The sequence below is a fragment of the Python bivittatus genome, unplaced genomic scaffold (genome assembly GCF_059951505.1).
Source record: "Python bivittatus isolate LINGU-HERP-01145 unplaced genomic scaffold, Pbiv_v1 ctg000370_np1212, whole genome shotgun sequence".
NCBI classification, from domain to species: Eukaryota; Metazoa; Chordata; class Lepidosauria; order Squamata; family Pythonidae; genus Python; species Python bivittatus.
In genome coordinates this window covers 1,066,364-1,090,734 of record NW_028277062.1, presented here as the reverse complement: position 1 = coordinate 1,090,734, position 24,371 = coordinate 1,066,364, and the positions used below count along the sequence as shown (strand labels likewise).

Here is a 24,371-nt window from a genome sequence, read left to right as displayed (position 1 = left end):
GTACCCCGATCTTCCTCAACATCTTCTCTAAGCTACAGCCTATACATCATCCTCTTGTAAAAAATCTGCTCTTAGCAGTTTTCCCTCCCTATCATTTCCAAATGTTGGGTGGTAGCCCTTGGTCCTCTGGCCAGATCCTACTTTCCTGAGGAAAGATGTGGCTGGCTGGCCAGACAAACCTGGGAGACCGGCTGTGGATCCTGGAATGTAGGCCAGATTGTCTGGAAGGAGCACCCCTGTATTCAGAACAGCTTTACCTCCTGTCTCTACCACTGGACAGAAGGGCGACCACAGACAAGGAAGGAGAACGCTCCAAGACAGTCCTGGGAACGTACCAGCCGCAAGTCCTTGCAGTAAAGTTTGGTGAACCACTGGTTATACGCCAAAGCTGCCACAATCAAAGCAAGGTCTCTGGGAATGGAAAAAAATCAAGGGGGAAAAAAGTTAGAAGAAAGATGGATCAATGATGGTTCATCTCACAAACCTGCCCTCTCCTTTCAGACCTCATCCGTGAACCCTAGAGCTGTGTTTCTCAACCTGAACAACTTTAAGCTGTGTGGACTTCAACTCCCAGAGTTCCCCAGCTGTGTGAAGTCCACTCATCTTAAAGCTGCCAAGGTTGAGAAACACTGAGCTAAAATAAGGTGAGGTTTAAACTGAGCAAGCTGAGTATGTTGTGCAAATATAGCCACGAGGTTTTTCACTAACTAGGTTAAGTGTCTTCTGCAAACCCAACCAGATGGCACATACTAGTCTTCCTGAGGATCAAAGGAGGGATAGGCTCCTGCATCAAGCGAAGCATGAGGTTGGTGGAGGTCAGAAGCATGAACAATTTCTTTTGCCCTTCCTTCTTTCATCCATGGAGGGCAAAAGAATACAGGTAGTCCTCCACTTACGACCACAATTAGGACTGGAACTTCTGTTGCTAAGCGACACGGTCATTAAGTGAGTCATGCCCCATTTTATGACCTTTTTTGCCATGGTCGTTAAGTGAATCACTACAGTCATTAAGCGAGTCCAGCTTCCCCCACTGACTTTGCTTGTTGGAAGCCTCCTGGGAAGGTTGCAAATGGAGAACATGTAACCCCAGGATGCTGCAACCGTTGTAAGTACAGTGGAACCTTGGTTTACGAACTTAATTCGTTCCGTGACTCTGGTCGCACCCCGAATTGGTCGCAACCCGAAGGAAATTTCCCCATAAGGTTCAATGTAATTACCGTTAATCCGTTCTGGAGTGGAGGACAGGGAGGCGGCTATTGCTTGGAGGGAGAGTCCCCCTCCCTACGACCACGTGTCAGGGGCGGAAAATGGCCGCGGACCACGTGTCAGGGGCGGAAAAATGGCCATGGACCATGTGTCAGGGGCAGAAAAATGGCCGCAGACCACGTGTCAGGGGCGGAAAATGGCCACGGACCACGTGTCGGGGCAGAAAAATGGCCACAGACCGTGTCACGGGAGGGAAAATAGCCGTGTATCCTGTTTGTACCCCGAGGCGGAGTTCGCAAACCGAGGTAAATTTTTGTGGCCGGAGCTGGTCGTAACCCGAAAAGTTCGTTAACAGAGGCGTTCGTAACCCGAGGTACCACTGTACATGTCAGTTGCCAAGTTCCCAAATTTTGATCATGTCATAAGTGTGAGGACCGGTCATAAGTAACTTTTTTCAGCACTGTCGTAACTTCAAATGATTGTTAAATGAATGGTCATAAGTCAAGGACTACTTGTAATTCTGTTCTACTCTCATGTTGTGCTTGAAAGTACTTCACACAGTTGTGGGCACAAGACTTTGCAATGGTTGGAAGGACCAGCCTCCAAACTTAAGGGCTGAAAGGGAGACCATGAAGTTCAGGAGGACATGGGGTTGAGAAGATAGCTGAGACCACTGGCTGGCAGAGGGGGTCCAATGGCTTCTTCTCACCGACTTTCCAAGTGAGAGAAATCGAGCAGGTTGAATTCCCGGTTGTCTTCTGAATGATAAATCGTGTCCACGTCCTGGTGGTAGTTGGAAGTGGTTGAGGGTGAGAGAAAGAAAACATTCAGTTATTTTTACAGTTACAGTGGCTTCCTCCCAAGATGTCCAGGAGCTCCTTAAGAATACATGTTCTCCCCATCTCCTCTCCCACACTGTAATGGTCTGTGGGGATGACCTCGGGAGACAGGAGGAAGAGCAGCAGACCAGACAATGGTCAGATAAGAGGCAGCTGATTCCAAAGCAGGAATGTGTGTGGTGTTTCTCAACCTTGGCAACTTGAAGAAGTGTGGACTTCAGCTCCCCATGTTGACTGGGGAATTCTGGGAGGTGAAGTCCACGCCTCTTCAAGTTGCCAAGGTTGAGAAACACTGAATGTGGGTGTAGCAAACGTCTCAGAAGGGACCCTCCCTGGTTTACCGGACTGTAAAGTTGAGTGGGGGGGGGGAGATGTCCTTTCAGACTTGCAAGATTCTGTTAATGTAACCTTACAATAAAGTTAGAGCTAGGACTTCTGGATGTGCTTCTTGTCTAGACTACCTTGCAAGGCTGACACATACCCCCTCCACAACAAGCTTGGAAGGTAGACCAGGAGTGGGCCAAGGTTATCCACTGGCTTTTTTTTAGCTCATATGGGAAGGGACTCTTGGCCCGTGTCCTTCAAGACCAAGAGAATGTGCCCACTCTTATCCACACATGAAGATTCAGCAGGATCTATCAAGAAGCCAGATTTCCTTTTCTCCCATAACTTCCAGCCTGGAGTCAAAATGTTTCAAGATTCCCATCATTGACTATAGCCTAGATTTTCCTAATATGCTCACCCTCCTTCTTCTGCTCCCCTTCCAAGTCAACTTGGATATAATGTGTACCAGAAATGCCACTTACAGTTGCTTTAAAACCAAAGAAACACTTACAAACCCTAAAACGTCCTATTTTTTAAAAAGCAGAGATGTCTTAATGACATAAGGAGAGTGTCATAAAAGGGGCTACATCCTGAACAATCCAGGGCATCCATGGAGGGGTGTATGGGTCAAAAAGGTCAAGATGGCAGCCGTGACCATGTATTAAAAGGGGCGGGGCTCTAGTCACACGGTCATGGCTGCCATCTTGACTTTTTTGAATTCTCCCCACTGCAGCCATTGCTTTATTTTGCAGCTGTTTTCAAGGATGTGGTGAACCATTTTATGGGACAGTGGCTGCTTTCACAAGAAAGTTCTGACCGAGAAAACAAACCATTCCTCGCTCTTCTCGGTTGGTGAACTCACCCACTGAACTTCTTCTCGGCAAGACTGTCCATTGTAGTCGCAAAGGGCGGCGTACGTTTCAGAAAAACCTCCTGAGGACAGGGGGGAAAAGGTTATATTCTCTCTCAACTGCCTTCACTGAGAAGCTTGACAAGTTGAAGATCAGAATCATACCAGTATCTCTGCAACTTTCCTACAAAATGTGCTTTTCCGTATTAAAACAAACCTTGCATCTAGAAAACTAGTGTATCAGGGAGTCTATCATACTAGCTTTCTATGTAAGGGGATTGTTTGCATTTTCTTTGAGATACCTGTGAATTGTACAGAGGCCCTCGGCTTTCTCAACACAGGCCCTGAAAGCAAGGACTAAACAAAGATTGTGCAATTATTTTATTGATGCAAATAGTAATTGTGGGTTTTTTTTTTAGGTAAACAGCAGTGTCATTATTCAAATCAGGATATAATGGAAGCTTGAATTTTTTGCCATAATTTGCTTTTAAAAACATAAACATCCAGTAACATTGCATGATATCATAATTTTGTATATTGCCTAGAGCAGTGTTTTTCAACCTTGGCAACGTTAAGATGGGTGGACTTCAACTCCCAGAATTCCCCAGAAGTTTTTTCAACTTCCAGGCTAGGGCTGAGAGCAAGTGACTGGCCCAGAGATACTCAGCTAGCTTCCATGCCAAAAGAAAGCCTTGAACTTGGGTCCCTCTGCTCCTAGTCCAGGGCCTTAACCATTACACCAAACTGGCTCTCATTAAACAGTCAGGTCCTCGATCTCTTAAAGCAGCCGTGTCACTTTTCAGGCTCACACAGAAACCTTTCAAAAGGATAGAGCTGCTTTAATGAGAAAAAGAGAGGCGCTAAGCTCACACATGCTCCAAACTGATTCTTCCGAACTGTGTTTCAAGCGAGGCTAGACCCGTTAATTTCTGTCTACCGCCTAAGAAGCAGACAATTTAATAAAATGTTTTAAATGAGCGACAACAAGTAGCAATAATCATTTTTAAAACGGGCTTTTCGGCGTTCAATTTCCTCAAGGTGGAACCTCAGCGTCTCAAGGCAATATACCTTTGATAACCAGGAGTGGGAGGGAGACCTCAGAAGACAGCAACCTGATTTACAAGCTTCTAAACTTCTTTGGCTGCAAGTGCTTAATGGACATTGTCTGATCCAGCAAAGCAATTTATGTGTTTTTATGAGAACACTTCCGGGATTCAGGTCAGTGGGTTAAGTGGAAAATGCCGTAACTGTAATTAAAATTTCATACAATTTGCTCCGAAGGAAGCTTTCAGCTCCTGACTTTCTACCGTGCAAGGACTCAGTGCTGAAAATCTGGGAACCGTTCTCCCTCCGCCAAACTTGGCTCGCGATCCCCTTCTCACCACAAACGCTGTGAATGGTGGAGTTTGAACTTTCTGAATTGGGGGACACGTCCCTGGATGTCTCCGGAGTCTCCACATTCCCATGGCGAATCAGGCAGCTGGAATGCAGTGAGGCAAAAAAGAAGACTTTACAGGTAGTCCTCGACTTATGACCACAATTGGGACTGGAACTTCCATTGCTAAGCAATGTGGTCATTAAGTGAGTCGTGCCTGATTTCTTTACCTTTTTTGCCATGGCTGTTAAGAAAATCACGCGGTTGTTAAACAAATCCGGCTTCCCCAATGACTTTGCTTCTCAGAAGCCCCCTGGGAAGGTCACAAGTGGCAATCACATGACTGTGGGACGCTGCAACTGTTGTAAATACATGCTGGTTGCCAAGTGCCCAAATTTTGATCACATGACTGCAGGGACGCTGTAATGGTTGTAAGTGCGAGGACTGGCCGTAAGTCACTTTTTTCAGCACCACTGTAACTTCGAACAGTTAAACAAATGGTCGTAAATTGAGAACTACCTGCATATCAGGGACCGGAGCACCTGAGCTCTTATACCCTTCTCACACTGTGCATCTGCCTTTTCCAACATGGTGCCCTCCAGATGTGCTGAACTTCAACTTCCAGAATCCTTGGGCTGGCTAAGAATTCTGGAAGCGATAACAACAGCACACCTGGAGCGCTCCCGATTGGACATTAATCCCAGGAGCATGATGAAAAGAGAGAGAGAATATCTCCCTATAAATTTGGAGCCAGGCTGTCCTCTTCTCCCATATCATCTTTTTCAGTTTTTCCACTCATCGAAAACAGTCCAGGCCCGTTCCACAATGTTGGCCTTGCAACAGAACTCCATCAGCTGGTTTGGAGAACGCAGAATTTGGCCCTAGGCAAAGGCCACCCTATGGATCCTGCCTTGAATCTCATCAAACTCTACCCCTAAATTGAGTTTAGGGATAGAGTTTGATGAGGTTCAAGGGAAGATATGACAAAAATCCATGGAGGGGGGGGCTTTGTCAGTCAAGCGGCATTCATTCGTCCTGCAGAGCCGCTGTCAGCCCGAGTGATAGAAAAAGCGCTGAGACCCCCATGCCCGTGGGAACGATCAAAATGAAATGTATAACGTTGCCTCCCCAGACCACCCCTTCCCAAGTAGTCCCATCCAGACAGTCCTGGGAATTCTGGGACTTGTGGTCCGGGAGGTCTCAAGATGGGGGACTGGCTCAAACCTTGAAATCTGTGCCAATGCTCTTGCAGAAGAGCGATGCTGGTAGGCGATTCCAATTTTTCCCTCTGTTTCTAAGCTGCTTCGAAATGTTTGCAAAGGACCGGCCAGAACAACGTCCCATTTTCCACTTCTCTCGCTGAGCACCGTTTCTGCTGTCCCCTACATTTGCCAGCAAGCTGGGACTTAAGCCACCCGGCCTGCTCTTTTACCCCTAAACCCCAGGGATCAGCAAAAACCAGCAGACATTTTGGGTCCCGGGGAGAGAAAGCATCGCCCTTGGCAACAGGTTTGCCCACAAGGGAGCTCGGGGCACAGCTGCAGGGAAGGCAAAAAAACTTGGCAACCTTATGGCCGATTTCCCCCCACCCCTGCTGCTCTTGCATACTCACACGGAAGCTGGGCTGGGAAAAATTTTGGCTAAGGCAGTGTTGACGTGTCTCGTAACCTGGCCAGCACTTTCCGGAGTGGGGAACTTCAGATTGTAGCTGGCTTTCTCTGTTTCCACCAAGATCTAAAGCGGGAAGGAAGGATGGGTGGAAATTTGCGAAGAGCCATCCTCAAGCCAATAAAACCTTTTTTTTTTTTTGAGGGTCAGGTGCAATTTCGTACCTGGTTGTGGTTCAGGGTGTTTAACGCTCGTATCTCCAAGACGTTGAAAGAGCATTCGGGCTACACAAGCAAGAAGGAAGAAGTTAGTCTAGATTTCTGCAGCAGCCTTTGCCCTCTAAAGATAACGTCTCCCATAAGTTGAGCTTTTCTCGACAAAAGTACAGGATAGGCATGTTCCTGCTTTCTCCCGAGACGTTTGTGTCAACCCGTAATGCTGGGACTCCCCGTCTTCAAGGGTGAACAAGGTCTAATTTTGCTTAGCTTCCCCAGGTCGAATCAAACACTTAGCTGCTTTGTCTAGAATTGGCAGCTAAGTCGAATGAGACCTAATACTAAGATGGGAGACCACTAGGAAATCACAGAGCTGTAAGGCAGACTGGGAATCACACGGGAGGAACGTGCCCCCCCCAAAGAACATGGATGTCATCTGGAACTGAGGACACGACTTTCGTCAAGTTAGGTGGCTGCCTTTAGCTAATTTCAGCTGCTCAGAAAAAAGGGATGGGAGACCACCAAGTGCTCCTAAAACGTCACTCAGAAAACCTACTGGAAGAGGCCATGGACTGAACTGCCGGAGATGAAACAGCATCTAATCACCTTCCCCTTAGATCAGTGTTTCTCAACCTCAGCAGCTTTAAGATATGTGGACTTCAACTCCCAGAATTCCCCAGGCAGCATGCTGCCTGGGGAATTCTGGGAGTTGAAGTCCACACATCTTAAAGCTGCTGAGGTTGAGAAACACTGCCTTAGATAACTCCCTATTTCCTCCCTTGCTCTACTCACCTTGGCAGGCATCTTAATTCCAAAGAGATAGACGCGCCAGGTCGTGAGAACCTGTCGAGAAGCAGAACAGAAAAAAATAAAATGAAGTTCAAACTGGCGAGCTTCACTGCAAGCAGCGGCTGCAATCAAAGATGCGGGGCTTTCCCATTTTCCCCCCAGATTCTGAAATCACGATTTTTTTTCTAGCTTGGCTTGGCTTCCGGTGTCATGCTACCTGCACCCAAGGCCGCCCTGGCTGGGGAGGATGGGTGCTGTAGGCCCATAGCTTCAGAAGGCCCCAAATTGGGCACAGCAGGTGTAAGAACTGCCCCCCTTCCCCCCCCCCCCCAGGCTTAGGAAGGGAGTCTTAGAAGGCAGAAATGAGGAAAGCCTTTCTGAGTTTGTGGTGTGCGAGTGTGGGTGTGCGAGACAGAAGCGGGAGACGGATTGACTAACCAGGAAGTCGATGGAGCTAGGGTGGGCCATTAAAAGATCTTGCGAGAGGGGGAAAAGAAAGGATCAGTCGGGAGTCTTTGCCCATTTGCAATGGAGGGAGGTGAATTATTGATGGCTTAAGAATGCCAGAAGATTTCTTCCTTAGCAACCGGGTTGGGAGGCACCGAGGCCAGAGAGAAGACACAGCTGGCACAACTGCTTCCTAACAATCCTCGTAACCAGTGCAAAAAAGGCAGAGGCTTTCTGGTGTCTCTGATGGAGCGATCGGCAGCCCGTGAAGACGCCCGCCTTTGAATAAAATTGGCGGCTCAGAAAAGGGGCTACCGGAACTCCCGTTGCTTTGCAACCTCGACTGACCCAGTTCTGCTCTTACGACGTCTTCACCGTCGTGACGCTCACCCGCCCTTTTTCTGCCCCGGCCCACCCCGCTAGGATCTGTCCAAGGGTGCCCACAGCGCCCAAGAGCGTGGCGCTGTCCTTTGCAAAAAACAGCCCTTGCAAAGAAAGGGCCGGCTCCTTGAACCGCTCGCAGTTCAACTCAACTATCCGCAGCGGAAGAGCCTGAACTTCGACGTTTAAGCCGCTGGCTAAAGTCAAGTCCAAATTCGCCATCCAAGGTCTGAGTCGCTGTTTCAAATGGCTGTTTTTTCCTCCTCACGTGGCTCCTGCTGTTTCCACAAAGAAAGCCCTAAATGTGGCAATTCAGCAGGTGCAGCATTTCCCCTATGGGTTGGAAAAAGCTCTACCAGTTGACTTAACAGCCTGAACAGCTAAAGTCCCTGGGAGTCTGCTATTAGGAAGGGAAGAAAAATCTTCCCTCAGGCTTCAGTCTAGCCACTGTTCGTCATCGTTATTATCTTTTTATTTTATTTTATTTTATTTTATTTTATTTTATTTTATTTTATTTTATTTTATTTTATTTTATTTTATTTTATTTTATTTTATTTTATTTTATTTTATTATTTTCCAATTGCTGGCATGGGCAGGGGAATTCAGCCAATTGCTTGAACTTGCTAGTAGCTTCCTTTTTTTAAAAAAAGACAAGCTTCTTCTGTCTGGTCCAGTTTCTAACTCTGATATTCATCCATCTTAACCCAGGATAAGCCCGTCCGCCCCCCCTTCAAGTAGCTCTCCCTTGATCTGTGCCTCCAGTCTAATAAAACCACCCTAAAATCGGACAAAATGTTACCCCAAGCAGGAGTCCACAGCTAAAGCTCTTCCCAACACGGAGAACTAATGGCAGAAGATCTACCGATGAACATCTGCCTATTTTGGGGAAGTGGTTTTCCAGGGGATATTGCTAACTAGGGAGCAGGATGCAGCCTCTCAGAGATTTCTGAGAAGTAAGGTAAGGGGACAGAGCTTCCTAGGGGATTCTGGGAAGGGAGGAGAAAGGGGTGGATCTTCCTGGGGGATTCTGGGAAGGGAGGAGAAAGGGGTGGGTCCTCCTGGGGATTCTGGGAAGGGAGGAGAAAGGAGAGGATCCTCCTGTGGGATTCTGGGAAGGGAGGAGAAAGTAGAGGATCCTCCTGTGGGATTCTGGGAAGGGAGGAGAAAGGGGCGAGTCCTCCTGGGGGATTCTGGGAAGGGTGGAGAAAGGGGCAGATCCTTCCTGAGGGTTCTGGAAAGGGAGGTGAGAGAAGTTGCTACTCCCAGAAGATTAATGAGGGAGTGGATCCTCCCAAAGGATTCTGGGAAGCAAGGTGGGAGAAGCAGATTCTCCCAGAGGATTCTGGGAAAGGAGCAGATGATTATGCAGGGTACCAACGGGGACCTGACGCTGCTCCAGAAGGTTGCAGAGAGTGCGTCTGCACGCATCTCTCAACCGTCGGTCGTCAGCCGAGCTGAGTCCCGACATCGCAGACCGCAGCGCCGTCTCTTCCGCCTCTGCCGCGTCCCCGGAAAATCTCACCAGCACCCGGTCTTCATTTTTCTTGGGCTTGGTTTCCAGCTTCACCCTCACCAGGAGATGGATGGGAGGCCGGTTGAGAAACTTCCGGATACTTTCTGCCAAGGAGAATTGCAAGAATGAGGATAGGAAGGAAGGGCTTTCGAGGGCCACCAGGACCAGCCCCCCCCGTCGATTTTGGATCCGGTTCCCAGGACAAGCAGGGCCCGCGGTTTGTTCCCCCCACCTGGCAACCCCGGGTAAAGTGCCACGGAGCATGTGCAGAGGGTCTCACCTCCCTGCCAAGCTCCTTGTAGTACAGCCGAGGTGGGAAAATCCAGATTTTGTAGCTAGAATCGGCGAAACCAAAAACTAATGTACGCTCTGCCAATGTGGAGGTTTCAAAGCTCCGTCTCGGGGGTTCCAGGAAAATGGATTCCTTGTCCGAAATCGTGGAGCCGTCTTAAGCGACAGGCTTTAATCTTTACGTTTTCCAAAGTCACCCCTTACAGGAGGCATTTCAGATTAAAAGGAGGGGTGATTCACACTTTGCTCTCCTTCTAAAGCAGTGTTTCTTAACCTGGGCGACTCTAAGATGGGCGGACTTCAACTCCCAGAATTCCCCAGCCAGCTGTGCTGGCTGGGGAATTCTGGGAGTTGAAGTCCGCCCATCTTAGAGTCGCCCAGGTTGAGAAGCCCTGTTGTAAAGTGAGAGATCTTCCCCTCCCAGCTTTGCATAACTCAAATTTACCAATCTCCCCTGTGAAAATGGAGAAGCGGAAGAGGAAGAATTCTAGGCACGTTCCAAGGAATTCGATCATCACATTATTCTATTAGCGGTAGAGATGAAACAGGCTTCAGCGGACATTAACTGACCCATTTTTCTCCCTTCAGACAACTTCTCAGCTTCAGCCGAATGAACTTTCCTGGAAAGGTTTTCCTCCGTTCTCATCCCTCGGGGTAAACTGAGGCCACTAACAGCCTGAGTCTCGTCTGTGCCCAGCACCAGGGAACGATGCCCCTGGCTGGGTGCGCAGGGCACTGGAGCGAAAGATTGAAGGTGACAGTGACAGCCAGGAAGACAGATCGGTCCTGACACCCAAGGCGAAGAGGAAGAAGCGTTGGAGTTTACCGAGTTGTCTGAACAAGGGCCATCCGAGAAAAATCTGGGACAAACCCTAATAGGTGTCTCACGTAATTGAGCCAAGTTGCGCGCTGGGGCAGGGGTGAACGGAATTGGGGCCTCGCAGTCTAAACCATTCTGACCATCTGCTTTTTTTCAGATTTCAGCAATGGCCTCCTCCAGCACTGTTCTTTACACTTAAACCAGGCTTAAATAAGAAAATAAGCGATCCCTACAGAAACTTTTGCCTTGTTGGGTAAAGTTTGTCCCCACTGACATTTTCCTCCTGAATATTGCAAACTCTCATTCATCCTTTGCTCAAATCCTGAATCAGCAAGATCTCTGGGCAGACGGGTTTGGTACCTTTATTTACAGAAAAAACAGTCAGCCATGGTTTGCGTTAATCATGGTTTTTGTTGCATCTATTGTTGTCTGCAAACCACAGTGTCCAGTTTATACAGCATTCTAAGCCAAAACCTAATCAAATATATTATAAGTTAGGGCAGTGTTTTCCAATCTTGGCAACTTTAAGATGCGTGGACCTCAACTCCCAGAATTCCCCAGCCAGCATGGGGAATTGCGACTGTTCAGAGATAAGATGGGAATTGTTTCTAGGGCTTATGAAGGGTGCCAAGTTAGGAAAAATTGTCGTAGGGCAGTGTTTTCCAATCTTGGCAACTTTAAGATGCGTGGACCTCAACTCCCAGAATTCCCCAGCCTGTGGGGAATTCTGGGAGTTGAAGTCCACCCATCTGAAAGCTGCCAAGGTTGAGAAACACTGTTATGGGGTATAACAGCCGAATCTTGAAAGCCTGATAGAGATTTTTTCTCTCTCCCCTCTTAGGCTAAAGGGAATCAAGGTGGAACAATCTTGAGGTTTTTCCTCACCTCCTCCGATCTATCAGGGCCAAACTAATGTTTCCATAATGGTCATTCAATTCCTTCTTCAAGACCATCTCTACAGTCCTCCTCAAATTCAACTTAACTCCTGATGACTTGGCCACAATATGACATGGTTCGTCACTGCCATCTTCCCGTACATGTTTTTCTCTTCCCAGTCTAGCTCACAGCCTATTTCTTGGGGGTCTTGCCTGGTGGTCTCCCTTCCATATACTAACTAGATCCAACCCTGCTTAGCTTTCTTCGAGATCATCCAGGGTCGAGAGGCTGCCTTAACAAACCCAAGGCCCTCTAAAGCCATGGCACCAGAATTAACTTGGAGGAAAGGCAAAGAAACAAATATCTATCTATCTATCCATCCATCCATCCATCCATCCATCCATCCATCCATCCATCCATCCATCCATCCAAATTCACACAACTGCATAGCATTACTTTCATCCCCTGTAATGGTATGTGGGAATGACCTTGGGAGACAGGAGGAGGAGATGCTGGCTGGAGAATGATCAGATAAGGGAAGGCATAGCCCACAGCTGCATAATGGACAGAGAAAGAAACTCAGAAAAGAACCTCCCTGACTTCTCAGGCTATAAAAGATACGGTGGGAGATTTGTACTCTCAGACTTGCAAGATTCTGTTAATGTAGCCTTACAATAAAGTAGAATTAGCTCCTCTGATCGTGTTTCCCGTCTGGTCTGCTTGGGAAAGCCAGTTTCCTGTCTGGTCTGCCTGACCAAGCTGGTAAGAAACTATGATGCCTTGAAAGTACTCCCCTGTTCACAGCGGGAATGGGCTTGCTACGCACTTCACTGGGTTCTGCGCAAATCTACCAATCTGTAATTTTTCTCTTCCTTAGCCCCATCAGCTGCAAGGGCTCTAGAGATGGAGTAGTCAATCCTCTGACACACCTATTACAAAAGAGCAACTGCAAAAGTCGTACATTATCGCTCCTAGCAGGCCACCTTAGAAGGCAGGACCCCATCATGAAACAGCTACAAGGTCACCAAAAATGTTGGACCACGCTATCTCCCATAGCCGGAGCCAAGTATTATCTGCCTCGTCGCTGGAACCCCGAGACAAGCATGGATATTATCCCTCATATCAAGGAACCGAGAATTTGCAGTACAATTTGTTCATTTACAACAGTGTTGTCCAAACTTGGCCACTTTAAGATGAGTGGACTTCAACTCCCAATTCCCATGGCTGGCTGGGGAATTCTGGGAGTTGAAGTCCACTCATCTTAAAGTGGCCAAGTTTGGACAACACTGATTTACAGTGTCTAATGCACGTGTTAGGGAAGCCAGCGTGTAGTCATCTGATCGACCACCCTGTTCGTCAAATGGAAAAAGCAGAGCGGCTGCAGGAACTGGAGGTCTGGTCCTGCTGGTGGCCAAAGCTGGACTGAGGGACAGGAGAAGGCTTCAGGTGGGAGGGGGCAGTCCAAAGGACACCGAGAGAACCAATCGGAGCTTCAGTGTTGGCTGACATCATTTCAGGCCACCTCCCCCTTGAACGTCAGGGCGCCTCATACTGCACGTGCTTTGGGACCGGGAGATGGGGTATGCTCATAGGGGTGCGGAAGGCTTTGTGGACCTGGCTAGGGGTGGCTGCAGAGGGGGAGGTCAAAAGTCAAGATGGCAGCCTGCCCACCCTTCATCAATGCTTCACCATCTTGACTTTTTTGACCTCCCCCTGCAGATGTCCCTGGAATTGACTGTAATCATGAGTGTAAGAGGCTGGTGCCCAAGATTTACGACAGTAGACTCATTTCTCTTACGGGTTCTCTTACGCACACATTCCAAAACGGGGGGAAAAAGGCGTTAAGCAATTAAAACCCCCAAGAAGGGAGGAACCTTGAAACCCCCATGGCGGGCTTGAGGCAAGGCGGCCCTCCCGGTGGTCTTCTCTGCCTCTTCTTTGAAAGGGGGTGGCGGGCAACGGTGCATTTTAACTGCTTCGGCAGGATCACCATTTGCAAATTTGTTTAAGGGGATTAAAAACGGGGAGCAGGGGTGCTTGAGTTAAAAGCCGCATTATCGGCAAGAGGGAAGCGTCTGATTGATTTCCACCAGCTCGGTTTATGCATCTGCGTCTTCCGAATACGCAGGAAGCTGGTCCCAGTAGAGTTGGGGTTTGGAGGACGGATGGGATCTTTATAAATTATTTGTCGGTACTGGTGCTCGGGGCGTGAGAGGCTTTGTGGGTATTTCAGAGGCATGTTGGAAAAATCCCGTCTCTCGGTTTGCAGTCCAGCTGACCCCTTCCTCCCCAGGAGCTCCCTGTTTCCTGGTTGATCGAATAAACCACAGTTAGCTGCTGTCATGCAAGAGGTGCTGCAAATTGTGGTTTAAGCACTCCGTGCTACCCTGATGGTTTTTGAGGGATCCACTTTCCACCATGCTTTGGATGTTTCCAGGGCCTGACCTGCATCAAGTCAGGAAAGCAGAGTGAACATGAGGAAGAAAAAGGAACACGCAGGGTTGGGGATCGTATACTGTGGCAAACCGTAATATTATTCGCTTTGGTTTAGGGGAAGCAAAGCACAGTTTGTGGTTTGTAAGCCGTGGTTTATAGCTTAGCATGCGGTGCAAACTTAAGCAATTATGGTTTAGGCAGTAAACCAGGGTTAAAGAAATTAGGGCTTAGCTTGACAGATAAATGGTGGAGTCTTTGGTGCTCTCTGAGCTTGGTCGTTTGCTTGAAGACGTTTCATTGCCCAACTAGGTAACATCATCAGTGCTAGTGGGTGTGGGGTTTGGTCTCTGTTTATATACAGTAGCTTGCTCTGCCACTGTTGGTAACTGTGATAAACCATGATAGATGGGTAAACTGTGCCCCTGCTCTCTGTCCTCCTTCCTCACATTTCAGTGTTTGCTGTAACTGCACACATCATGGGGAAAAGGAGTTGGCATGACTGTTTTTAACAGGTGTATAAGAGGAAAATCCCCCTCAAGTCAAATTTGACGTCTGGTGACCATAACCCATCTGCGTCATTTTCTTGGCAACAACAGGAAGGTGGTTTGGCGCTGCTGGCTTCTGAGATATATGTTAAGATCTCCTGGTCTAACCCAAAGCCCTGGGATTCCTAGTGGTCTCCCATCCACATGCTAAACAGGAAATGAAAATCCAGCCCTGCTTAATTTTTTGGAGATCAGCCATGGTCGGGGAGGTGCTGATGTAACAGTCCAGATAAAAATGCTATTTTTGTGTTTTTAAACGACAAATAGTGGGGATTCTGGCACTCAGCTCAGAGATTCAAATCCTTTCTCACACTGTTCACGTCATTTATTGTATTTTGCTGTTGATAGTTAATTTTTTATCAGGGGTAGACCGAGCACTAACCGTACAATCTCGGTAATTCCACTCACTGATATTCTTTTTCTGTGTCAATTATTTTTCCCTTTTCTCCATTCGCTTGCCTGTTCATGCTTTGCTGTTTTTAATGATGAATACACACATTTTGTAAACAAGGAAAAATGCTGTTAAGAAAACACAACAGGAAACGTGCCATTTTGCAGGAATGCCAAAGGGCCAGATGCTAACCAACAAGAACATCTAAGAAAACTTTACCCCTGCCCAGAACTGTTCAGATGCTAAAGCTAGGCTCCGTATGTAGTAATAACCCTAGTGCGGTGTTTCTCAACCTTAGCACCTTTAAGGTGTGTGGACTTCAACTCCCAGAATTCCCCAGCCAGCATGCTGGCTGGGGGATTCTGGGAGTTGAAGTCCACATATGTTAAAGTTACGAAGGTTGAGAAAAACCTTTAGTGTATTTTAGTGTATATTAACACTAAGATAACACACACACACACACACACCCCTGACCCAAATGCTGAAGGGGGTGAGATGCCAGAAGGACCCTCAGCGCCAACCAGAAGGAAACCAGAAGGACCCTCAGCGCCAACGGTGGGCGATTTCAGTTACGAGAAGGCTGGCTGGATAAATGGGTATTCCGGTCAAAATATTTTGCCTTCTGAAAGCCGTGGTTGGGGGCATCTGTCAGGGAAGTGACGAATCTCAGGTGACACCCGAGTCCTGGGGCGAGACATATTATTCAGCCGGCTGAAAGGCTCTCCAGATCAATGTACGCTGAAGTGGAAGGGATAAAGAAAAGAAGGAGGAAGTTGAAAAAGGGAGAGGGGGGAAAAAAAAAGAGTCCGTCTCTCTCTGTGTTCAAAACGCTTATGTTCTTGGCTATATCCTGAACGCTCGGAAGCTATCGAGATATCAACGTTGGGGGGTTTCGGGGTACGGGGGTTGCCCAAGGGAATTACGTTACAACGTTGGAAGGTAAAACGTACAGCCGATGTGCAGGGATGGGCATTAATATCAACCTTTGAGTTAGGTGGGTTTTTTTTTTTTTAAGAACAAAGGTACAAGGGTCAAATTGGGGAAAGTTATTCACTTTCTCCCATAATTTCCCAAGCCTTTTCTTTTTCTCCTTTCTCCTTTTGAGGTGCATTCGGAACCATTCCAAAAATGAGATATTGTAGAATATTCCATTCCTGGAGCAGTAGGTTTTGCACATATTCAGTTACCACAATAATTACAATAAATCAGTGTTTCCCACCTTCATCAACCTTAAGATGTGCAGGCTTTAGCTCCCAGAATTCCCCGGCCAGCGTGCACATAGACATACAGCATGCTGGCTAGGGAATCCTGGGAGTTGAAGTCTACACATCTTAACGTTGCCAAAGGCGGGAAACACTGCAGTACAGGTAGTCCTCGCTTAAAGACCATTCATTTAACCACAGTCCGAAGTTATGATGGCCTCGGAAAAAGTGCTTTACAACCTGTATTCTCACTTCCGACTATCGCAAACCATTGCATCACCTCCACGATTACATGATCGCGAGTTGCAACCTTTTTTATGAAGGTCATAAAGCAAATCATCATGGTCATTAAGTGAATCATATGGTCATTAAGCAAATTCTGGCCAAAATGTCCATTGGGGAAGCTGGATTCACTTAACAACCACAGTGATTCGCTTTGGAACCATCATAAAAACAGTTGTAAAATCGGGTCTGGTCACTTGGTAACTCGCTTAACAACCACCCCACTTAAGAACTAATTTTCCAGGCCCTATTGCGGTTGTTAAGCAAGGATTACCTGTATATGATATTGTTGCTATTGTTATAGCTATTTCTACTTTTTGCTTTTCTTAGTTTTAAGACAGATAGGCAGGCAGGCAGGCAGGCAGACACATACAGGAGCACCAACTGTGGTAGGTGTCAAAATCTGGAAAAAGGTGGCTGCAGCATCAGGAGGGAAGCCCTGCCATCTTGCAGATTTTGACCCTATTCCCCCCACCCCCATCCCCATAGATACCTCTGGGCAGACAGACAGAATCAAAACTCTCCCAAATGCAGAGTAGATATTTAAACCCATGGCAGATCAGCCAGAATGCATATTTTTTTAGGAAAAGTATCATGGAGTCAAAGTTGACACTAGAAATAGGGTGGTTTAAGCCAAAAGATTCTCGGTGCTACCGATCAAAAGACAGGAAAGTCGCTTGATCTTTCCCTCTTCTTGCAGTAGGTTCCCAGGGGATCCACTAATCTCCCTTGAGACTAGATTGTTTTTAAATCTGGTTCCGAAATGTTCTGAAATGAAAGGGATAAGCAGTGAACTGGGCAAAGTTTGCAGGTGACCCCAAATGATTTAGGGTGGGAGAAGGAAAATGACATTGTGAAGAAACCCCAAAGGAACAGATGGGCCATTAAAGGGCAAGTGATGGTAATTGCTGGGGAATTCTGGGAGTTGAAGTCCACACAGCTTAAAGTCAGCAAGGTTGAGAAACATTGAACTATAACAACAGAGTCTTGCAATTCTGAATGTGCTTCCCCCTCCCTCACTTTATCTTTGTGTGAATTAGGGAAGGACTTGTCTGAGAAGTTTTCTCAAGTTATTTTCTTGGCCTGGGCTCAAGCCCCTCTTATCTAACCATTGCCTTCCTCCCCTCTTCAAGGCCATTCCCTCTTCCCTCTACAGTTTCTGAGTTGGCAGGATTCACCAGAAAGGGGACCTTGAGGTGACGGTGGTGAGTTCATTGAAAATACCGGCCAGCAAAAGGTACAAAGGGCAAATGCCATAGCAGGGTTACTGGGCAAGGCATTAAAAAAATAAAAGAGCTGATCTTGGCATGTCGCTGGTGCAACTCCACTCTGAATAGTTCATGCAGTATCTAACAAAGAGTTATTAGAGCACCTAGCCAATCTTGGCTGATTTCAAAAAACTAAGCCACGTCAAATGTGGTTAGGCCATGGATAGGAGACCCCCATCTCCCATTTCTAACTATAGGTTAGACTGGGAAGTCAAAACCATAATGGTAACTCACTTCCATCTGGTTCCCATGAAGACTACATGGCCGTGGCCAGATTATCTCCAGGACTTCCTTCAAAGGAGACTTTGAAAGATGCAGAACAGGGCAGCAACTATGATACCACTCTCTGCAAAGATTCCACGTTTGGGGCTTTCGTTTCAGTTCATTTAGGCAACTAAGGGGGCAGGAGGTGGTAAGAGGCTTAGAAAAGTATGCACAGTGAACAAAAGGTGGGAAGAGACAAGAAAACTAGAAAGCTGAGGTGGCCCCATGGAACCTGTTCACAGAAGATTCAAGATGAACGAAAGAAAACGCTTGTTCGTACAATGCATCATGTATGGATTTTGGCCACAAGGTACGGAGATCAGTTGCAGGCCTAAACTGCTTGAAAAGATAATGAAACAAAAAGACGAAGAAGTCATGGACTCAGAGGCGTCGGGTGGGAGTGAAAAAGTCATGATGGTGGTCACAACTCTACAATCAAAGCCTCCCCGTGTCACCCAGACCACCCTAGTCCAGCATTTTATTCCTCCCACTGGCCAACCAGACACCTCTGGGTGCTTGCAAGAAGGAGGTTCAGACATCTCCTCTCCTGCTGCTGACCCCCTGCAAGATTTGGAGGCATCTGCCCCCAATTCAGAGGTAACACGGAGCCCTCAAGGCTAATAGTCTTAGATAGACCTGTTCTCCATGAATTTCCACAATCCCATTTCAAAGCCATCTCAGTTCACAGCCACCACGTCTTGTAGTCATGAATTCCACGGATCAATTGTGCACTGTGTGAAGAAGTGCTTTCTTTACACTGTCTGCAATCGCCTTCCGGGTCGTTTCATCGAGTGAGTTTGGAAGGAGACAGAAAAGTTCTCCCTGCCCAATTTCTCTGTATCAGGCATGACTTCATGCAGGCCAAACATGTCTCCCTTCAAATACTTTTTTCCCATGCTGAAGAGCCCCCAATGTTCCACCTTTTTTCCTTCTTATAGGGAAGATCCTTGAGACTCTCAATCATTTTGGGGCATATCAGCATCCCTGAATGGGTGTCCACACACTGCATGTATAACCTGGTTGATCGGTTGCAGACAACAGGATATTTGCTTGCCAAGTGCCCTCTGGATTATTGATCCTGGCTGCTTATGCATGTTTGGGGTAAACTGGGATTTGGTTGATCATGGTATATTAGCAGGGAATGCTGCCTGAGGCACAGGTAGAACTAGGGCTGGTAAACTGGTCTACATTTTTCTATCACTAAAAAGTGTTATGTGAAAACTTTGGTTTGTCAAAGCCATGATAGGCCACTGAGGTCAATTATTTAGGAAGTGGGGTGAAAAAGGGCTAAACAAGAAGCTTCCAGCAGAGTGAACAGAACTACAAATAACAGGTTGAAACTGAAGTTGGGAAATGCTGGAAGGGGTATTTTAGGGGGGATTGTATGGGGGGTACCTGCATCCCACCCACCAGTGGCTTATTAAAGAGCAGAGTGCAAATGAATGCTATGCATTATAGGAAAAAATGATGAAAAGAAAGTGATAAATGCTGTGAGAATAGTGAAAACTAGCACGGCTGCAGGTGTAGCCAGGGAGAGTCTGCCTGGCCATCCTGGGTGGGCTGAGAGTAGGCTGAAAATCCGTCTCCCCATAAAAGATCTGGTGGGAGGGAGTCAGGAAACAGGCTATCCCATTGACATCCCCTTGGAACAATGTGACTCCCTGAGTTTCAGATTGATTGACCAAATAAATAAATAAATAAGCTGCCGTCATTTCATAGACTCCCGGCTGTTAACAATAAAAACACAACAATAAATAACAACAAGCATATTAAAACAACCTCATCCCTAACCAAATTCATCCACTTCCCTACTCCGCAAACACTCTCTGCCATAATTCAGTCTTGACCAGCTTTCAGAAAACCATCATTCTTTGCCCTGTCCCCCTCATCGCTCAAAGTAAGAGATGGGCTAATCAAGTTTCACATAAGAACATTATTAGAAGGGTGAATTTGACTTGAAAGAGGCTGTCCTGTAGGTATCAGAGAGGGCTGCATGGGATCAAAACAGCACTTTGAACTGCATCTGGACATCTACTGGAAGACTCTGCAGGTCCCCAGACCAGGTCATACATATTTCGGGCACCTTTCCCCCACCACCAACCAGGCCACTGCATTTTGCACCCACTGCCATTTCCGAGTGGTTTTCAAAGGCAGCTCCACGTAAAATGCATTTCCCTGGACCCTTCTGTGCTGCGTTTTTGGAAAGCAGTGAAGACGCTGCTTGGGGGCAAAGAGTATGATATAATCAGGAGCAGCCGACCCTGTTTTCGTTTCGTTCATTTTACTGTTCCATCGTGGCATGGGGTTATTTAATGTGAACCGCCTTGAATCAAGCAAGAAAACAGTGTATAAATCCATAGAAATAAATAGTGCATAACCAAAGACACATTAAAATACGGATGTTGTTTGCTTATTGAGCGGCTGAGTGACTTGTTTAAAATGTGTGGGAAGGAGGCATCTGTGGCTGACGGTTGGAAAAATGCTGTTCCTGTTCCTACACCAAAGGAAAAGTTTCAAGAGAAACTGCAAATCTCCAGGGGTTGTCTTTGCTAAGAGGCACGTGGCCGAATTTTGGTGGAAAGGGAACAAGGAGGTGCCAGTCGTAAAATTTGGAAAACGCAACGCGGATTTATGTCAAGCAGGTCGGTTTTTGTTCTTCAGCAGATTCTTAAGAAAGTAAGGGTGACCATTAAAGTTTATTGCTGTCTACGTTTGTTAATTTAGAGAAAGTATGTGATAAAGTGAACCAGCGCGAATCATGGAAAATTTTGTGCAAGTACAGAGTTGGAGTTGGCACGCTGATTGTGATGATGAGTGAAAACTTCAAGCGAGTGTCTAATTTTTTCTATCTTGATAGAATATTTGTGGAAGATGGAAAAAGAGATGGGAAAATGGGAAGACAGGAAGATCTGGTCGAAAGAAATAGGCACCATGTGGTCTGTTGTGAAAAATGAATGTTGAAAGGGCCTGAGGAAGTGTTTTCCAACCTTGGCAACTTTAAGATGGGTGGACTTCAACTCCCAGAATTCCCCATCCAGCATGGCTGGCTGGGGAATTCTGGGAGTTGAAGTCCACCCATCTTAAAGTTGCCAAATTGAAAAAAGCTGGTCCAAGAGCTTTCTGAAAACTTGGTTACCTGGACATGAGAGTCGGGCACGGCAGAAGGAATGTAAAATTATGTTGAACCCAGTGGGGATGGGGCCGTTAAGAAGCATGTTTAGTAAAGTGAGGAGAAAGAGGATCAGAATGGACGGGTGACGTCTGAGCAAAAGAGGGGCAGGGTGGTGGCTCAGTCACTCCGAGAGAAGGAATGAAGATCAAAAGAAGGAAGAATGGATGGACGAAGATGGCGAAGCACAGCTGGATGGAACAGACGGGAAGCTGAGAAAGAGAGAAGTGGACGTTTAAGGAGGAAAGGGTAAGATCTGAAGCAGCCCATCGCTGGGCAGGAAACAGAGATGGGTTACAAGGACAGGAAAGTGGGTGGTGCCAGCGAATCACAGACTTTTCTAAAGTCACACCCTTCACTTCCCTGGCAGCCTGTTTCGTAGTTCTTCCCTGTGCTTTGTGTAGCACCGTCTACCCTGAAAGGAAATAACACACTGAAGAGGTAGGTAGGTAGGATCCCTGCAGCTGCCCTGTTCTTCGCTCTGGCTTTGCAATTCATGTTGTGCTGGCGTGCCTGTACCACGTAGCAGAATGTGGTGGGCAGGGCTATACCACTTCCCCTCTCCACCTGGAGGCTGAAGGCCCCACGCTGCTGTAGAATTCCACCATCTCCTTGGAAGGCCTGAATGAGACCAGATGGACACCCAAAATTGTCCAGCCCCACCCCTTTGAAGGGACGTGCTTCCTTTGCACGCTTGCGGGTGTAAGGGAGAGGGAAACAAAGCCCGAAAGTTCAACAACGTATAGCAACTTGCATACACATGGGGGGTGATAAATGAGGCCTGTCTGCCAACCTCCCTTCCTGTTCTATGAACACCCTGGCATTCATGCTGGCTGCAGTAGTAACAAGGACAAGGGACCCTCCAGGCATGTACAGAGAGCTGCTTCTCTTTCTATATGGCTGAACTCCGAAAGCAAGATTTCTAGGCAGGATCCACCTCCCTAAAGGAGGGCCGTATCTATGCGCTAACCTGCAAAGGAAGATGCCACAGAGGAAGACAAAAAGCTAAGTACGTTGGTACACACACACACGTGTGTGTGTGTGAGAGAGATTTTAACTGTGCCTGTTATTCTTTTCATGCAGCCATCTGGAACCTTCAAGGATTCTCTTTCTCCCTTTCCCCCACTTGTATAAGATTGGAAGCAATTGCAGATGCCAGCTGGGAATGATGGGCGTTGTTATTAGTACCAAGACGGAGCGTCCTATCTCTGCTCTCTCGGATGGCTAAGCAAAGCCTTTTTGCACATGTACTGCTCTCCGCAAAGAGGATATGATGAAACACGCGCACACACAGAGACCCAACCGCCAGGCAGTTCCCACCACAATCCACCGGCCAGACCAAGGAGGAATACGCAAGAAATGAACCTTTATTTTGGGAGTATGGGTGGGAAGCCCAGGAACATCCCTTTCTGGAGCCCCCCCCCTCCAGACCGGCTTCCCCAACAGCCTGCTCTTCCACTGGGACCATTTGCCAGCCCCTCCTCCCATCCCAGCTCTCAGGACCCGGGGCTGGGAAAAGCAGCTTTGCTCAGCCTTCCCCCAACCCAATCGATCATCCGTCCCCTCCCCCAAATGCAGCGACCCTCCCTGGGGGGCTGCGCCTGCGAGGGCTGGGTTATCTCCCGAACAGCACGAAGTCCTAAGGCTTCGGGGCAGAAACATGGTTTTGCCGAAACACGTTGGGCAAGGGTTGGCTAGTTGGCGATGCAGTGTCTTGTGTGAATGCAAATAATGTAATGTGTGTGTGTGTCTGTCGGTGAGCGAAGAATTAAGCACCCTGGACAGGGAAGAAGAAATGAACCTGGGAGTTTATTCCTGAAAGGAAGGTGTTGCGGGTGTTGGGGGGGGGGGGGAGATTGGAAGCAGGCAACAAGAGAAAGACGGGGGCATTGACAGTTATTATTCCGTGCAATGGAGAGAGAGAACGCCTGTCCCAAAAAGGCCTTTGCACCATCCCCTCCCCAGCGAAAACAGGACTTGGGGTGATGAAAACAACAGAATGCAGAATTGGGGCTAGTCCTTATGATTCTCAGGCATTCAGGGCCAGAGTTTGGGGTGGGGGTGGGGGCTGTACTCCTGCAATGGCTATGGGGTAATAGGGCCTGGGATTGGCATGGGTGGCTGGGGGGTGGGTGGGGGGAATACAGAACCCAAAGTGAATGGGAGCCCACTTAAACTACAATGAGCTGGGACCTTGGTGTATCTGGGTGGGAGACCGGCACCCGCTTGGTGGGTAAGGAGGGGAGGGGAGGGGAGGGCAGGACAGCTAGGAAGGATGAAGATGGGGCAGGGGCAAGGCCTGCTCCCAGGCATTGGGGTGGGGAAAGGGTAGCGTGGGGAAGAAGAGGAAGGCTGCCCTGGGGAGATTCAGAGCGTGGTGGGCAATGGGGCTCCTTGAATGGAGAAAAGAGGACAGGCCATGGGGGACAGAGGAGGGGAAGGCATCGAGAGACCCTTCCCCGCAATGGGAGCCTCCGCTGAAGGGGGCTCTGGGGCAGAAGCTGGGGGGAGAGCGGGGGGGACAAGTATCTCGCCTACCGTTCCGGCTGGCGGAGGAAAGAGGCATTTGAGAGCTGGGATGGCGGACGGGGGAGGGGGCCATTCCCAGGGGTCTCACCGGAGGGCTTTCCCCCTGCCGGGAGGGAAGCGGGGGGGGGGCAGGGGGAAGCGGAGCCAAGATGAGAAGGGCCTTTTCTTGAGGGGGGGCTCCTTCTGGGCAAGCAGGTCAAGGGGTCCCCTGCACCTTGCTAGGCGGATGAAGCGAGCCGGCCGGCCGGCGGCGGCGGCGGCGGCAGCGCAGGGATGCTGCGGGCGAGGCGCCCGGCCAGCCGGGCGCGAGGCGGGCGGGCGCGGGGTCCCCTTCCCTTCCCCTCCCTTCCCTTCCCCTCCCCTCCCGCGGCGGGTCCCTACCTTGCAGCTCCCGAGCAACCTCCCACCCGGCGTGGGCCATCTCAGCTGCGGCAGGAGCCGGCACATGCCCGGCTGGGGCGGCGGTGGGAGCCACGGAGGCTGCGCAGCCTCCTTCGCTCGCCCCCTCCCGCGCCTCGCTCTTCCTCCTTTCTCTCGCCCGGCGGGCACCGGCGCTGGGCGGACCCGAGCAGCGCCCTCCTGCTTCTGCCTCTGCCCGGGCCGCCCCCGCCCGCCCCGCTGGCCTCCTGCAGGGAGACCCGGGGCGCCGCGCTGCCCCTGCGCACCCAGACCCGAGGGCGCCCCCGAAACCTGTCCTGGCGAGGGGCTTCTCTGTCACCCCCATCAGTACGCATCTGGGGGCTCCCTGCGC

General features: G+C 48.6%; 1 protein-coding gene across 1 annotated transcript in view; it reads right to left on the bottom strand.

The window, feature by feature from the left end:
* Positions 1-24,111, bottom strand: part of CARMIL3 (capping protein regulator and myosin 1 linker 3) — a 49,989-nt gene extending 25,878 nt beyond the window's left edge. Inside the window, exons 1-9 of the mRNA XM_088142235.1 lie at positions 24,002-24,111; positions 9,557-9,651; positions 7,210-7,260; positions 6,427-6,486; positions 6,207-6,328; positions 4,602-4,699; positions 3,232-3,302; positions 1,916-1,989; positions 336-411 (exon numbers count right to left, since the gene is read on the bottom strand). Coding sequence (XP_087998361.1) covers positions 336-411; positions 1,916-1,989; positions 3,232-3,302; positions 4,602-4,699; positions 6,207-6,328; positions 6,427-6,486; positions 7,210-7,260; positions 9,557-9,651; positions 24,002-24,041 — 687 coding nt within the window. The 5' untranslated portion in view covers positions 24,042-24,111. The remainder of the gene's footprint in view (positions 1-335; positions 412-1,915; positions 1,990-3,231; positions 3,303-4,601; positions 4,700-6,206; positions 6,329-6,426; positions 6,487-7,209; positions 7,261-9,556; positions 9,652-24,001) is intronic.
* Positions 24,112-24,371: the final 260 nt, after the last annotated feature.